At 42.1% G+C, this 12,285-nt stretch overlaps 1 protein-coding gene across 5 annotated transcripts in view; it reads left to right on the top strand.

Moving 5' to 3' along the window:
• The window catches only part of atp2b2 (ATPase plasma membrane Ca2+ transporting 2), a 232,678-nt gene that overhangs the window by 212,012 nt on the left and 8,381 nt on the right, over window positions 1–12,285 (top strand). For 3 of the 5 annotated variants that reach the window (XM_080422712.1, XM_080422711.1, XM_080422713.1), the window contains 8 exons: window positions 1,228–1,407; window positions 2,011–2,098; window positions 2,631–2,737; window positions 5,426–5,617; window positions 7,482–7,695; window positions 7,818–8,029; window positions 8,505–8,612; window positions 9,003–9,185. In XM_080422712.1, the coding sequence (XP_080278838.1) occupies window positions 1,228–1,407; window positions 2,011–2,098; window positions 2,631–2,737; window positions 5,426–5,617; window positions 7,482–7,695; window positions 7,818–8,029; window positions 8,505–8,612; window positions 9,003–9,185 (1,284 nt within the window). Of the gene's footprint in view, window positions 1–1,227; window positions 1,408–2,010; window positions 2,099–2,630; window positions 2,738–5,425; window positions 5,618–7,481; window positions 7,696–7,817; window positions 8,030–8,504; window positions 8,613–9,002; window positions 9,186–11,277; window positions 11,371–12,285 lie in introns of all 5 variants that reach the window. The other 2 variants (XM_080422715.1, XM_080422714.1) reach the window with 1 other exon arrangement.

Genomic DNA, 12,285 nt, shown 5'->3' with positions numbered 1-12,285 from the left:
CGTGTGTATCGATGTGTATTTTTATGTGTTTGAGATGTTGATCTCATAAATAAATATATAAAATAAATATAAATTTATATAAATAAATAAATATGTTATATACATTTTGGAACTTGTGTTTGATCAGCTAAATCCCCCCAGCACCACAATTGCCATACTCAAGGCTGTGATGTCAGGAATGTTAGTAGTATTACCTTGCTGCTGCTTGGCTGCACCACTTGACAAAATACATTTGTTTTGACATTTCATTATTTATTTAACAGCGGAAAGGCTTCCAGAGCATTGCAAACATAGCTGTTTTTAAATGCTAGACATTTACAATGTGCATTTATAGGCCAATATTGTACCAAGTACAGTCAATAATTGTGTATGTACAACTAGCAACTTCCTCTACTTGTGATTTATTACTCTACTCATACAGTCGCCGTTTCAGATGTCTTCCTAAACTGATATTGTTTGTATACATAATGCTGTATGTATGACATAATGTAAAGATCTGACGTCGTCGCTTATCTGTTGCCTTACCTTTAACCACTTAAACGCTACAGTATACTTCATTGACCGGAGTCCCCCAGGGGTATACTAGGCCTCTTGCTTTTTTTCCCTCTACACCAACTATTTTGAAGGAAATAGCTGATCTACATGCGCGTTGCGTCAATTCATGAGCTTTTGAATTGGCCGTTTTTGCCGAATGTTCATCCCAGAATAGAGACACTTCCACACATACTGTATATCTGCACAAGCTGTGTGGTTTCAATAGCATGTTAAACATACAGTACATCAGTGGTTCTCAACCTGTGGGTCGGGACTCCCAGGGGGGTCCCCACATGATTGTGGGGGGGGGGGGGGTCCTCAGATGACATTAAAGTGACAATTTAATAACTTAATCATTTCAATACCTAAAAAAATTATAATGATGAAATGAAATAAAAAAAGACCATTACTGACCATAAAACAATTTGGTCAAACATTGGCCTAATTGTCAAATATTATAAGAAAGAGGCTATTTTCACTGTGGTCCGAGTCAAAATAAATGTAATGCCTCAACTCCGGGTGGGGAGTCCCCAGATCAAATATGATAATTTTTTGGGGGGTCCCCAGATCAAATACTGTATGATCATTTTGGGGGTCACAGCCTGAAAAGTTAAGAACCACTACAGTACATCAGGGCACGCTGCCACGTCACTTGATGAGTATGTTGACCGTACTGTGTGTGTTTGTTCCCAGGTGCCAGACGCCATCCTGAAGTGCCAGCGTGCGGGCATCACAGTGCGCATGGTGACAGGCGACAACATCAACACAGCGAGGGCCATCGCCATCAAGTGTGGCATCATCCACCCCGGAGAGGACTTCATCTGCATCGACGGGAAAGAGTTTAACAGGAGGATCCGCAACGAGAAGGGAGAGGTAACTTGAGAGAGAGAGAGAGAGAGAGAGAGAGAGAGAGAGAGAGAGAGAGAGAGAGAGAGAGAGAGAAGAGAGAGAGAGAGAGAGAGAGAGAGAGAGAGAGAGAGAGGAGAGAGAGAGAGAGACTGAGAGAGAGAGAGAGAGAGAGATGATAGGAGAATAGGTGTTAGCTATCAGGGTAATAGGTGTTTCCTCTTAGGGAGATCAGTGTTTTGTGTCTAATAAGGTGATAGGTGTTATCTGTCAGTGTAATGAATGTGTTTCCTATTAGGGAGATAGGTATTACCTGTCTATAAGGTAATTGTGTTTCCTGTTAGGGAGCTAGATGTTTCCTGTCCATAGGTGTTGCCTATTAGGGATAAATAGGTGTTTCAGGGGCACTGCCTCTTACAGAGTCTTAAAATCCTTTCTTCTGCACTATCATTTTAATCCATGGGCAGTGTTGGAGGCCTAGCAGGAAGACCACCCTCTGTATGAAATAATGAATATCTTATTTTGTATTTATTGTGTACTCTCTTAATGCTCTGTGACTGAATGTTAAGTAATTCGAATTGCCTTATTTTTGAGACACCTGTCCACCTGTCCTTCTGATTGCGTGTGTAGGTGGAACAGGAGCGTATGGACAAGGTGTGGCCTAAGCTTCGAGTCCTGGCCAGGTCTTCCCCAACGGACAAACACACGCTCGTCAAAGGTAGATCTTGAGGCTCTGATGATTTCTCTGTGTATACAGGCTTACTAGATATCTGAAACCAAGCTAGATTTGTTTGGACGTGTATTATACGCACACCTGTACTCTGTAATTAAATCTGCCACGGGTATTAAATGGATGTCCAACTGATTTTGACATGTTTCTCTAAAAACACGAAGCCATAATCTTATACTTATTATGGGGCAACATCTATGCTTTTCAACTTCAAGCCAGCATCAGCGTACAAAACAAAACAAATAGCAGATTTTGCTAAATTAAATGTATTTGATGATGACTAATTTTGCTTACAAGGCTTACAATTAAGAAAAGATTCATAAAATTGGCATCCTGAAATGTATCGTAATACAGACGTGTGTGTGTGTGTGTGTGTGTGTGTGTGTGTGTGTGTGTGTGTGTGTGTGTGTGTGTGTGTGTGTGTGTGTGTGTGTGTGTGTGTGTGTGTGTGTGTGTGTGTGTGTGTGTGTGTGTGTGTGTGTGTGTGTGTGTGTGTGCGCGGCGCGCGCGTGTTTCTCAGGAATCATTGACAGTCACGCGCTAGAACAGAGGCAGGTGGTTGCTGTGACTGGAGACGGAACCAATGACGGACCTGCCCTGAAGAAGGCTGACGTGGGCTTTGCCATGGTAAAGCAGTCCTCGTTGCTTTTGTTTTCTCTCTGTCTGTCTCGTCTAAGTAATTAATTTATGACTGTACCTTATCTAACAGCTGGTGAAGCAGTCAAATGGGAGCCAGCAGCCGTACAGTATTCTGTAGACATGTTCACTCCTCCGTCATCATCACGCTTGCAGCACATCATGCTCTCTTTCCTTGGCACTCAGTCTTCCAGCTGTATAGATCTGGAGCTCCCCCTAGTGTCTCCATATGGACACACAGTCATCCTTTATCCAGAGCAGCTCATTGTTTTAATGACTTCATCAGTGGTTCCCAGCCTCCTCTGGATCAGGGCCCACTTGAAACTCTCGAAAGCATTTGCGGCCCACCCATCGGACCAGGCGCGTATCGTCATTGGGGCCAACGAGGCCATGGCCCGGTCTGTAAACCCAGCTTGTCCCTGTGTAGGGGCAAGATCCAGGGGGGGAAAAATCTACATTAGCAGCCCCTCACCCTATTCTGTTGTAGCCGACCACAGAAAGTCGCCTTTGTTTTCAAATGGGGCTCATTTGCATTCGGCCGAATTGTTAATGAGTGGCCATTAAAAACCAGTTCAGCCGTCAAACCGGTTCTGGCCCGGTCAACGTTAGAATCCACCAAACGCCACTGCATCGGACCACTTGTTAAGTAGTCAGATGGGTGAGCCGTGTATGTTTTCAAAGCATGTTTCGTTTAATGATCAATCAATCTTTTTTTTTTTTTAACTAGCCTATAATAGGCCTACTTTAAGTTTAACAGTATTACAATGGAAAAAACATTTGTCAAGGTGTTAAAGCAAAAATACCATGACTTTTTTTGACATTATGTTTTGTAATTATATTATATATATATATATATATATATATATATATATATATATATATATATATATATATATATATATATATATATATATATATGATATATATATATATATAATTATATTTTAAATACAACAAATACACTGTTTTGCCAATTATTTGGGGACCCACTTGCAATATCCTGATGGCCCACCCTTTGGTTATCACTGCACTACATGATTCATCCGTGCTTTCTTACTTTCAAGTATGCAGTGTATGTATCTGTTCATGTGCTCTTGCTTATACAGTGTTATACAGTATAGTATAGTGTGTGTGTGTGTGTGTGTGTGTGTGTGTGTGTGTGTGTGTGTGAGTGTGTGTGTGTGTGTGTGTGTGTGTGTGTGTGTGTGTGTGTGTGTGTGTGTGTGTGCGTGTGTGCGCGCGTGTGCGTGTGCGTGCGAGTGCGTGTGCGTGCATGTATTTCTTTACTCTGGAGAGCGGTCTCCTCTAGGCTAGTCTTTGATGTGTGAGTGTCTCCTATGCACAGTAGGCTACCTATATGGAACACATTAATAACACTTGTACTGTTGTTGTGGCTCTATATACGCAGTAGGCTACCACTATGGAACACATGAATAACACTTGCCCTGTAGTTGTGGCTCTATACTTGTCGTGTGTAGCTTAGAGAGATGGGTCCTATGTCCACAGCATGCTGTGATCCATACTATGTAGTGCCCAAAAAAGCATCTATCATCAGCAAAGAACAGAGTAATTATGTTCTTTTTGTGCGTAAAAAGGCATTATCTTCCAGCGAAACACAGCAGGATGCCCATTGTCCGTAAAAAAAGAGATACATTAAACAAGGACACCCCTCAAAGATGTCCACAGCATGCTTTGATCCACACTCTGTAGTGCCCAAAAGCATCTATCATCAGCAAAGAACAGAGTAATTATGTTATTTTTGTGAGTAAAAAGGCATTATCTTCAAGCGAAACACAGCAGGATGCCCATTGTCCGTAAAAAAATACTCTACTTTAAATAAGGACACCCCTCAAAGACACCTCACAAGGTTAGTTACCCTCAACTACCCCTCAGTAATTATATCCTAATTATAAATCCCACTTCAGTGCTAGGTACAGTACATGTATATGCAGTGTTTTAGGCTACTTATTAATCAAGGTCCGACTTTATGGTTGAACTGCTGCCTCAAAAACATCTATACATTGTCCCTCTGTGATACAAACACTGTCCCTAGACTTCATCTCATGACCATCTTCAGAGACTCCGTTTAATTTTCACAGTCAGTAATTGATTTAGATGTGTTTTAGACATCATGTAGGAGGGAGGTCTGTGTTCACATGTTTTAATTGTGAACCCATAGATTCATGTAGTGGAATGAGGCTTCAAAGTGAAGCCAAAGGTGAACAAATGTGTACATTTCTCTGTGTCCTCCGTTCCAGCAGGGTTGTCATGTTGACTGTCTCTGTGTCCTCTGTCCTAGGATATTGACTGTCTCTGTGTCCTCTGTCTCAGGGTATTGGCTGTCTCTTTGTCCTTTGTCCCATCAGGATATTGACTGTCTCTGTGTCCTCTGTGTCAGGGTATTGACTGTCTCTGTGTCCTCCGTCCCAGCAGGAGATTGACTGTCTCTGTGTCCTCTGTCTCAGAGTATTGACTGTCTCTGTGTCCTCTGTCTCAGAGTATTGACTGTCTCTGTGCCCTCTGTCCCAGCAGGATATTGACTGTCTCTGGGTCAGGGTATTGACAGTCTCTGTGTCTGTCCTAGACTGTCTCTGTGTCCTCTATCCCAGCAGGGTAGTAACTGTCTCTGTGTCCTCTATCCCAGCAGGATATTGACTGTCTCTGTGTCCTCTGTGTCAGGGTATTGCGGGGACAGACGTTGCCAAGGAGGCGTCAGACATCATCCTGACTGATGATAACTTCAGCAGCATCGTCAAGGCAGTGATGTGGGGAAGAAACGTCTATGACAGCATCTCCAAGTTTCTGCAGTTCCAGCTTACTGTCAATGTAGTGGCTGTCATAGTGGCTTTCACTGGTGCTTGTATCACACAGGTCAGGACTGTATGTGTGTGCATGTGTGTGTGTGTGTGTGTGTGTGTGTGTGTGTGTGTGCGTGCGCGTGCGTGTGCGTGTGCGTGTGTGTGTGTATGTGTGTGTGTTTCATAATGCCATGAATGTATGTCAGTGTATTGTTTTTCCTGTGGACATAAATAAATTATTGAAAGTGTGTGTGGACGTGTGCTATCTGCGCATGTGCCACACATATGCAGAGGCAAGAATATGAATATATAGAAGAATTTAAAGCTATTATCCGTAGGTGTTATGTCCATTGTTTCACTTTCTCACACATGGAGAGATATAGAGTTAATTGCAACGATGTCCAAACTACAATAAAGATGGTGGCGCATCAAGTGTCCAATCCGTTGCCACGTATGCTTCAAATAACTTTATTGACATTGTCAACCTACCCGACATCAGGGTCTAAGTAGGGAGACCACATCCAACCACTGCAGATGTGCTTGTTATTTTGTATTAATACAGTTTGGCTCAAATATAAATGTATTCAATAAAATAAGTCCTGGATTGTAGCTTTGAAAAACACATTGATTTGGGCAATAACACAATAAAGTAAGAACATTAGAAAAATGTGCCTTAAGTAAGGGATAATCCCCTGTGAAGTGCATTAGTTTTCCATAACCACATGGCTTGGAGTGGATTATCCCACTTATACACTTCCATGGCCACTTGCCAATAATTAAAATATAAGTAGTTCACTCATGTTTGAGGCAATTGGGTATTAGACACATTTTGTATCTTGTTCAACCTTGGAATAACCGTTATCTTACGACTCCAGCAAGTGCAGTAGGAGAAGCCGTAATAGACCTAGAAACTAGTAGCGATAGTCCGATTGTGTTTTATCACAATACAACACGTTTTATGTTCCCCCAAAAGACTGAAAATGTTATTAAAATTCCTGTTGTTTTGAAGGATAGTCTGTAGCTAACGTTATCTTAATAACCCTTAATACAGTAATTAGTTTATTATGTGTGTTGAGTTAGAATGCTGATGACACTGAATATTAATGAACAGAGCAACAACTTGCCTGCCTGTGTAACGCAGCTCCATAATGTACCATGGTCACACTTCATTAAAATGCATTGTCAAACTTCTATGAGGAAACTGTAATAATATATAATCATTCTTTACCTGTTTCTTCCCAGTATGATCAACCCCATTAAAAAAAATTGTGTGAAGTTACCATTGAGGCAGGAGACCACATTGCAATTGATTTATAAATCCTCATAGATTTATAGATCGCAACCTCAGCAATCCATCTCCCAGGGGCACTTTATGATATTGGCATAGACGACCTGAGTGCTTGGCTGATACCAACAATAAGCCACTCGGAACTATTTACTTTCTTACTTATAGATTTACGTACAGTATTATGCACTGTTACTCAAATCTGTGGCTCAGTTGGCTCTCTGTTAGTTTCACCCTCTGACCAATCAGAGTGTTCCCAGAGGCAAGCCCTATGGGTAATTATCCTCTGCGCTGTGCATTTTATTATTTTTAATAACCACATCACTCATCATGGATCGTGCCTTACATAATATATCGTTGCTGTGGGGTGGAAACCTCATATGTCCAAAACTGTCACTTTTCAGGATTCTAATTCAAAAATAGCAAAAATGGCAAGATCTACATCGGCTATTTTTGCTACTTTTGTGTGACACTGTAGTATGACGAAATAGGGCATTCATTTACCAAAATAAATTATACCAGTTTTCTGCCCGACAGCACCGACAAATTTTAATGTGATGTTTTATCTTGTTCCTCACTTCGTCCTAAGGCTTGAGTCAGAGCTGGTAGTTCTGAGATCCCATGTCCTAGTTTTCTAAATGTGTTCCCTCAGGACTCGCCCCTGAAGGCGGTGCAGATGCTGTGGGTGAACCTGATCATGGACACCTTTGCGTCTCTGGCTCTGGCTACAGAACCTCCCACAGAGGATCTGCTGAAGAGGAAACCCTACGGGCGCAACAAGCCACTCATCTCCAGCACCATGACCAAGAACATCTTAGGCCACGGGGTCTATCAGCTAGTTATCATCTTTACACTGCTCTTTGCTGGTATGTACTGCACGATGTCCTTTTTCCTCTGTGTATTCATGTGGGAAGGGAAAGATAACTGTGGGCAGATATTATACTGTACATATCTACCATCTAAATGAAGCTTTTGTTCACACCTACAGGCGAGAAGATCTTTGACATTGACAGTGGCCGCCACGCCCCGCTACACTCCCCTCCGTCTGAACATTACACTATCATCTTTAATACATTCGTCATGATGCAGCTCTTCAACGAGATTAACGCCCGTAAAATCCACGGAGAGAGGAACGTCTTTGATGGAATCTTCAGGAATCCCATCTTCTGCACCATTGTATTTGGCACCTTCCTCATCCAGGTAGGGAGATAAAAAATAAATAAAAAACATACAGTACGTAGAACGTAGATTAAATACCGGGGTATGGCTGCATTCGCTTGTTTTATTTCTTTGTGGTTATGAATGTGTCTCGTGACCTTTGACATCTACTTGTAGATCAGTGGTTTCCAAACATTTCCATATATAGGATCACAGAATAGCCATAGCCTCTGGCTGCAGCCCCCCTATTGCAAATGATAATACAAAAAAAAACATTGCCCTGAAAAATAGCTGATCTACAAGGTCACAATGTGTCCGACACGTTGTGAGCTTGTAGTTTGGCTATTTTCGATATCTTTCGATTTTTGGGGGGAAATTGGGTCACCAACATGCAACCATATGAATTTAATTTGAATTGAAATAAAATGATATTCATGTGTACCACTGTGTCTATATTGCGATGCACACTTTGGGGTTGGAATGTGTGTTCAATCTGACTTCCTTTTGGTTTGCTTAGATTGTGATTATACAGTTTGGAGGGAAGCCATTCAGCTGTCAACCCCTGGACCTCGAAAAATGGATGTGGTGCGTGTTCCTGGGTTTGGGAGAGCTAGTCTGGGGACAGGTAATACATTTGTGTGTCTGTTCAGTATGTTTGTCCTTTTAGAGCAGTGCGTGGTTCATTGACATCATGACATTTTCATGTCACGGACTCCCTCTTTAAAAACAAATTACGATTTTTCCAAATGTTTCGAAGATAGCCGATCTGCAAACTCACAACGCCGTGGATCAGCTTTTCTCGAATAGCAATGTATAAAATAGGGTTCAAGTGTTTAAACTGTTCCTCATTTTGCTTGGAACCGCCTGGAACACTCTCAGTGGGGTTCCCCACATCCCAATTTGGGAGCCACTGGTAAAGAACTCCATCTAAAAAAGAATCTACCGTACCCCATGAAAGTCTCTGAACCCAATTGCACTTTTGAACCAATGACCCATCATTTCCTCCATGGGACAGGTGATAGCAACCATACCCAATAGCAAGCTGCGCTTCCTGCGAAAGGCGGGCCAGCTGAGCCGGAAAGATGACCTGCCAGAAGAGGACGCGAATGAGGACGAGGGGGAGATTGACCACGCAGAGAGGGAGCTGAGGAGAGGACAGATCCTCTGGTTCAGAGGACTCAACCGCATACAGACTCAGGTGAGGGCATGGGACGGACAAAGGGTTTCATACCTATTCCATTTTTGCGGGTTACTTATGGTACCTCCCAAAGGAGAGAGAAGACAGTCCTCCTGACTCCGGTGGGGGGGAGAGCGAACAGGTTCAGTTTAAAATTACTGTGAACTCTGGTAAGGTCATTTACATGCAGTGGTGGAAAGTAACTAAGTACAAAGTACAATGACATCAGACATAGACCCCTCCTCCTGGGTACTACAGTATAGAGAACGGGCGTAGTAATTTACTTTTACTTTACTGGAGTATTTCCAATTTCCAATACTTTTACTTCTACTCCACTACATCTCAGAAGCAAATATTGTACTTTTACTCCACTAAAATTATTTGGAAACTTAAGTAACTTTGTAGATTTTTATTATTATTACAAAACATTCACTAACCACTTCAGCCCTATTTATACTTTGTCTATTTGAAAATAGCTACAAGCTCACAACGCGTCACATTTTCAAAAGATTTGTATACATTTTTAAAACTTGTGAAATGGGATATTCTGCACGAGTACTTTTACTTTTGGTACTTTAAGTATATTTCGATGCCAATACTTTTGTACTTTTACTCAAGTAAATTTTGAATACCAGACTCTTAACAGAGTATTCTACATTGTGGTATTGATACTCTTACCTAAGTAAGAAATATGAATACTTCTTCCACCACTGTATACTGTACATAGCTGTAACCATGAGAAGGTTTGTCTGTCACGGTCAGTAAAAGCTTGAGTTATACTTAGTTGCGCTCTAGAAATAGCTGAACTACAAGCTCACAATCTTTGTAGATCTGCTGTGTTTGGTGCATGGCCCCAGCGCACAATGAGTATAAATCAGGCTTTAGGGCTAAAGTTGTCTTAACTCAAGGTGACCAACAATTCAGGTATACGAAGACACAATCTCTTGCACAGCTGGAGTGATGGAAACACCAAGGTGGGTCTCTGGAAGATCTATACACCATCATGGTGTCATATAGGTAGGTATTAGCGTGGCATACCGTAGGTGTATATGCAGCCGTTCCCAACCTTTTCTTGATCAGGGCCCACTTTGAAAGCCCTGATCTTGAAAGCGTTCACAGCCCATACATCTGACCACTTAACACAGCCACATGAGCACATACTGTATTTTAATGTTCAATCGATTGTGTTCCGGCTTGGATTAATGGAACTAACGTAGTATACTTGAATTCCTATAGATCCCAGTTTAAGTTTCGGTATCACAATGAAAACAACATTTTCAAGGTTTTAAGGGGGAAATAATCATGACTTTTTTGTATTAATGTCACATTATCAATACAATCTTAGTGTTTTGTCCAATTATGTGGGGGCCCAGTTGCAATATCTTCACGGCCCACCATTGGGCCCTGGGCCCCCATGTTGGGAATCACTGGTGTATAGGAATCATGGTCATAATTACCATCATAGGTGCAGTTACAGAACGGAGTGTACCGTCCTTATCTCTCCCGACCATAATCACTGTGATATTTTTTAGACAGTTTCCAATCAAGTTTACTGGGTTTTGCCTTCCAAATGATTTCATGTCAGCAATGTTGTCATTGATGGTCTCGGGTGAAGCTATCCTACATACAGGAGCAGCCAAATAAATGTGCACAGTATGGAGTAGACTGGCAGCAGGTTTGATTTGCTGGTTAGGATGAGAAAGAAAATCCATGCGGGACGGGCCGTCCGTTCTCTGGTTTAACTCTATGGTATGAACCCTGACTGCGAGTGCCTGGACTGATTTCCATTGGTGAGTGAGTTTAGGCATGACGCTATGAATTGGAAAATATCTTGAGCAGTTTAAATGGCTGCATCTGTATAATACAATTGCTTTTCTTTGTTGACACTTGACAATCAGTAACATTTCACCATTTTGGTCGAGGGGAAACTGCACCCTTGTCCTTGGCTCCCACCTCTCGCAGTGTTCCAAATGCATATACACACATCCTTGTATTTTTTATTTTGAGCGCGCCTCTCACCATTTCGATACCATTCAGCCAGTCTGCCATTGAGTCTCTCTGTCTCTCTGAGAATCCATTTGTCCCTGTTCTGTCCCCCTCTCTCCTCCCGCAGATCGAGGTGGTCAACACCTTCAAGAGCGGCACCTCATTTCAGGGGGCGGGGGCTCTGAGACGCCAATCCTCCACCACAAGCCAGAACCAGGATGTAACCAATGTTTCTAGTCCTAGTCACGTGTCCTTGTCCAATGCCCTTTCCTCTCCTACCAGCACTACTGCTGCTACTGCTCCTCCCACTACTGGCCGTGAGTCAGAACTCTGTCTCTGTCCGTCTGCTTGTCTGCTCTCTTACCTTCAGGGATGCCATCCCGGTGTGTAGGTAGCATTCAGGCTATAGAGCACAGATGTGGACATTGTAGAAGTCTGGTTTATTTATGTGTTAAAGTTAGTTGCAGTGAACAAAGACTGCATGGAAAGCTATTAGTGACAAGATGGATGCTGGCGTAACGTTAATAGAGCAATAGATAGATAGAAAGACCTTTATTGATCCTTTTGTTGGAACAAAACGCTGATGCATTCAAGCAAGCATTCATGTACTCGTGGTTGTATAGTCACCGATAAATACGCATTTCACACGTGCATGCATGCACGCACGCACGTATGCGTGCACACACACGCACACACGCACACACGCACACACACACACACACACACACACACACACACACACACACACACACACACACACACACACACACACACATGCAAAGAAATGTAGGGCAGGTGCGCTTCCTCTAAATACCTTCTTAGTGCTCAGATATAGCCAACTCATACTGTATAAAAACACAAAAACACCAGAAAGGTGGAAATAGTAGCACTCCAAGTAGCACTTCTTTTGTTGTGCTGCTATTTCTGGTGTTGTTTTTTATACAACATACATATACATACGTGCACTTTGGAATACACATGAATTGAAAGCATTAGTTGTAAGGTTGTCACATTACTTTAAATTACATTCACAATAAAAAAAAAAATATCACTTGAATAGCAGGAAACGCTTTGCTCTGTTGCATTCACACCGGACACTACAATTTAGCTTGAAGCAAAATGTGTTGTTTCTACT

The sequence above is a fragment of the Gymnoscopelus braueri genome (genome assembly GCF_963280865.1).
Source record: "Gymnoscopelus braueri genome assembly, chromosome: 3".
NCBI lineage: Eukaryota > Metazoa > Chordata > Actinopteri > Myctophiformes > Myctophidae > Gymnoscopelus > Gymnoscopelus braueri.
The sequence above is the reverse complement of the archived record's forward strand: the minus strand, read 5'-3'. Positions and strand labels throughout refer to the sequence as shown.